Below are 4,408 nucleotides of genomic sequence, written 5' to 3'. Positions count from 1 at the left end.
CATATTGAATAAATTAATTAAACTGATTATTTTAAAAGGTTAAGATTTTGAAAAAATTATTAATTCAATCAATTATCTAATACTGATATACGTTAAGATTTTAGAAAAATCATATCAATTAATTATTTGATATTTTAATAGGCTAAAAAGACAACCTTAATTGTCAAGAAATTTAAATGGATAAGGAGAAGAAAATTGTGGAGATTGGTGTGTGATGAAGATCAATGGTGGTTTGTGAAGACTATATATATTAGTGTATCTATATGTGTATTTGAGATGCAACGAGCAGGCCCAAACTTAACTAAGCTCCTCTTCTCTCTTTGTATATTCTAAACCCCCAAAAAATTTTCCTCTTTGTTCTTGCACCAAAATTAAACTTCCACCTTAAAGTTAAATCTAAAGCATTATATCCGTTACTAAGTTAACAAATTATACTTTAATATATACAGCATAGACTAAACTAAATGGGCCGATTTTTGTAACTTCATTAGATTCATTATATGAAAAACAAAACTCTATCAAACTACTTCATGCATAGATATTTAACTTTTTGATTTAATGGCCACAATTTTTTTAATAATTTCTCATAAAATAATGTAAAGCTTATCAAAATAATTAGTTTCTCTTTTTAATTAGCTTCAGTTAAGAAAAGAAAACTGATTAAGACTTTTTTCTCTTGCTTCAAAATATTGTTTTCATCAAGTATGTTTTTCAAGTGGTTAGGCATAGAATTCTTTAAGTATTAGCTGAACTGCAATTTGCGTAACTAATTGAACTTGAGAATTCTCAACAAAAATGAACAAAGGTGAAATTTTCCTTCTTAAGTATTATATACGTAAACACATATATGTTGTACAACTATTTCTTGCTTGGCTTCCCTTTGTTTTATTTTTCAGGTTTTGGAGTCTCTTGGAGAAAATGGAAGCATCCATCTACTTCATTTTGTTTTCTCTTTTTCTATTTTGAGTAAACTTCCTATGCATGATAACACGTTCTGATTTATTTAATGTGTATGTATACATATTGTAGAGAGTTGCAGAAGTGGTGGTGGTGGAAGTCTGATGATTTACAAAATTAAGAAAGTGAAGATATAAAAGGTTTCAGAGTTTAGGAGGTGGGAGAATCCACTGGGATCCTTGTATGAATGTTGTGCCCAAGAAGGGTTTGGCTTCTTCGTCTGAGAGCATCTTCGCGAATCCAACTCTCCCAGAGGTCTTAGCACCTCTACCGCTGTAGTTGTATTCTCCATAATACATTGTTCTGAAAACACATACCCACATATATAAGTATATATAGCGCAGATATACATAATTATCTATACTAATTAATGTGTAGTAGTACTTTTCACGTTCTGGGTGATGGCCAGTAGACCAGCCAAGAGGGTTGACGAGAGAAGCCATGTCAGAATGAGCAAATATAACTCTGGATCTGCTCTTCCAAGCACGACCCAAGAGAATGTCGCCTCTTCCCTTAATTTTGCAATGCAGAAAGATGAATCCGCTCTCGTCTTCCTCGCTCTCTCTTGCCTGTGCTGTGACCACACCCATCCCAATTGCCACTGAATGGAGAATCGAATTCTGCATCATCATCATCATTCATTTTATGTAAGCTATCTTAATGTTTTAATTAATAACCTATAAATATATATTTATATATTAGAGAGAGAGAGAGAGGAGAACCAAATAGATCGATCTACCAGTTCCAAAAATGAAATCATAAGTGCCACGAATGTAACAATCTTTGAAGAAATGTTTGTCTTTATCGTCACACAACGTGTCTTGAAACCCTAAGAAATTGCAGTTATAGAAGGCTGCCATGTCCCCTGATATTCTCATTGCCACCGTCTGTGCTCCCACTCGTTTTTCGTCTAGCATTGGAGCTGAATTCTACAAAAAGAAATAAACACAGATATAATTAACTAACAAAGAGTATTTAATCAGCATACATGATAAACTAAAGTAATAGTTGATATACATATACACATTAAACTCACCACAAAAGCAATATTCACAGCCATGAAGTAATCGCTCTCCACGACCATCGTAGCATTATACAGCGTCCCGTTGAAGACGATGGTGGGCATATTCTCGAGATCTCCATAGAACGTGATGAACTTCTTGGATCTATCGATGGTGATCATCTCCCAGTACGTACCCCCACCTATCCAAACCACCACTCTATGAACGAAGAATGTGAGAGAGAGATAGCAGCCGTGGAAATCATGTGCTGAAGGAAAAGCAGGGTAGCTGAAAGTGACGCGAGAATCGATAGTTGGTTTTTTGGAGCCATTATCGCACTGCATAACATTAACGATGCTTCCTTATAAAGAAAGTGAAAATTTTGGCAGTATGTAGAGCGAGTAGTGATTGAAGGTTTAAACAAATTAAAGGCTACGAGAAGTGTTCGCCATTGGGTTCCAACTAAAATCATCATAAGTAAATTAGATTATGGATTCTTGTTTCATCTTGTTGCTGGTTTGTTTTCTTGTTTAACATTAATTCAGCTATGGCTGCTGTTGGTGTTGTTTTCTTTCTTTCTTAACATATAATTAATTATTGGTATTTAGTCGATGTGTAAGTATATAGCTTTATACAGGTGTTTGGTGATTTTGCTTTGCAGTTTCTTTTGCTTGACATTGAGTTTGTTTGTGGATACATACATACACATATAATATAAATTAATTATTTAGACACTATTTACAATTAGTAATTAAATTTAATATACATATTATTAATTTACCATTAAATAAACAAGAATTACAATTCTAATAAAATTAAGTTTTGTAACGTACAAGTAAGATATATAAATCTCTCAAGATAAAAATTTTATTGTAATTTTAAGAAAAGATCTTTTAATTTAACTAAAATTTCCAAATAATTTACAAATGCCAAATAAAGTAAAAAAAATTAATCTAAATAAATTGACATTTAAAATAAGGATCTAATAAATTTTAACGGAGCCCAAATAAAATTGAAGGATCTATCACTGATCATATATGTATATGTGTGTGTGTGTGTGTGTGTGTGTGCGTGTGTGTATATATATATAAAAATTAAGGATTATACATTAATAATCCCGAAGCCCAACTAGTATCTTTTAACGGGCTGGGCTTTATGAACAAGAATTATACGAGCCGATGAAACGCAGTGTTTTGGGCTTTCATTTGCCATCTGGATATACCAATAGCCCGATTTGGCTCTAATACTGAAATAAGAATATTACTAGCACAACTCCCATACAATTATTAATCACATTTTTCTTTTTCTAATTAACTTTTTCAGTTTTATATATTCTTTAATTTTGTAATTTTTATTTGACATATGACAGCTGAGATTATATGTTCTTACCATTACAACTTAATATTTTTATTTTATTCTAACTTTCATCTTAGATTTAATTTTCATTTACCATATTGCATACACAAAAAATAAACACTAAACATTTACTGTGCACTATAACATAATTTACAATTAACTCAAAAGCAAGTTTCTAGGTCAAACCTTAAGTATGAGATAATTTGATACATACATCTTTATTCCTCTTCAAGAATTCGAGTTTTCTTTCTTCTTTCACTAGTTCAATTTTTTCTGATACAACTAATTAATTTAAACACTACAAGAATAATCCAGATTATCAATAGCCTTACAGATAGATACGGCGATAGAAAAAAAGTTATGATTATCTAGATAATAAAAATTAATTTAAGACGAATTTTAAAAAAATAAAAAATTAGGACGATCTTTAACCTACTGAAAAAGACGAATGGAAAAATGAAGAAGCTGAGTTACAGTGAAGAAAATTGTCGCAAAGTAAATAACAAAATTCAAGAAGAAGTCATATGAAGCCAAGTCATGTCTATACTGAGATGCTTTCCTCACCATTAGGAAAGTTGTTGCCTTAGGTGAAAAAAATAGCTAAATTTTGGAATAGCTAAACTATAATTTCATGAATGATTAAAAAGTTGATTGAATTAAGGAATTAGAATTTGAGATCATTTTGATTTTAAGTGTGATGTAAAAAAAATACATATATATATATGAATTATTTTAATATTTTATTGAAGTAATTTAATATTATGTTTATATAGATAATTTGTTTTATTAATTTTGTTAATAAATACATTTTTTATATATTTGAATTCATTAAATTTTTAAATAATAAATTTGATCCCATCCCATCAAATTGATTAAACAACCTAATTTGATCTGAATTAAAACTAATACACTTTAGTTTTTGGTCAAAAAGTAGTTGAATATTGTATAGCAATTTAGTTAGGTTTAATATATTATAAATTTTAAATGATAAACACTTTAATAAGATACACCGTAGTAGTTGGGGGAGTAATATTGATACATATTAATAATGTAAGATTTTTAATATATATATTTCACAAAGATCAATTTATTTG

At 29.9% G+C, this 4,408-nt stretch overlaps 1 protein-coding gene across 1 annotated transcript; it reads right to left on the bottom strand.

Annotated features, from left to right (window-relative positions):
• Positions 1–859: 859 nt before the first annotated feature.
• LOC110812032 (putative pectinesterase 63) lies at positions 860–2,476 on the bottom strand. The gene is made up of 4 exons (XM_022038690.2): positions 1,994–2,476; positions 1,680–1,886; positions 1,342–1,577; positions 860–1,260 (listed from the first exon to the last, which is right to left on the bottom strand). The coding sequence occupies exons 1-4, from the start codon at positions 2,300–2,302 to the stop codon at positions 1,101–1,103; spliced, it is 912 nt and encodes a 303-aa protein (XP_021894382.1). The 5' UTR covers positions 2,303–2,476; the 3' UTR covers positions 860–1,100.
• Positions 2,477–4,408: the final 1,932 nt, after the last annotated feature.

This window comes from Carica papaya, chromosome 7, assembly GCF_054855325.1.
Source record: "Carica papaya isolate Zhongbai chromosome 7, ASM5485532v1, whole genome shotgun sequence".
Classification (NCBI taxonomy): Eukaryota; Viridiplantae; Streptophyta; class Magnoliopsida; order Brassicales; family Caricaceae; genus Carica; species Carica papaya.
This window is presented reverse-complemented; position numbering and strand designations above follow the sequence as displayed.

Bases quoted from the DNA above. Each gene is read 5' to 3' on its own strand.
- LOC110812032 (XM_022038690.2), bottom strand. From the start codon at position 2,302: ATGCAGTGCGATAATGGCTCCAAAAAACCAACTATCGATTCTCGCGTC. The intron at 1,887-1,993 runs GTGAGTTTAATG...TTCTTTTTGTAG, and splicing joins CTGTGAATATTGCTTTTGTG to AATTCAGCTCCAATGCTAGA. The intron at 1,578-1,679 runs GTTCTCCTCTCT...ATGATGATGCAG, and splicing joins CTGGTAGATCGATCTATTTG to AATTCGATTCTCCATTCAGT.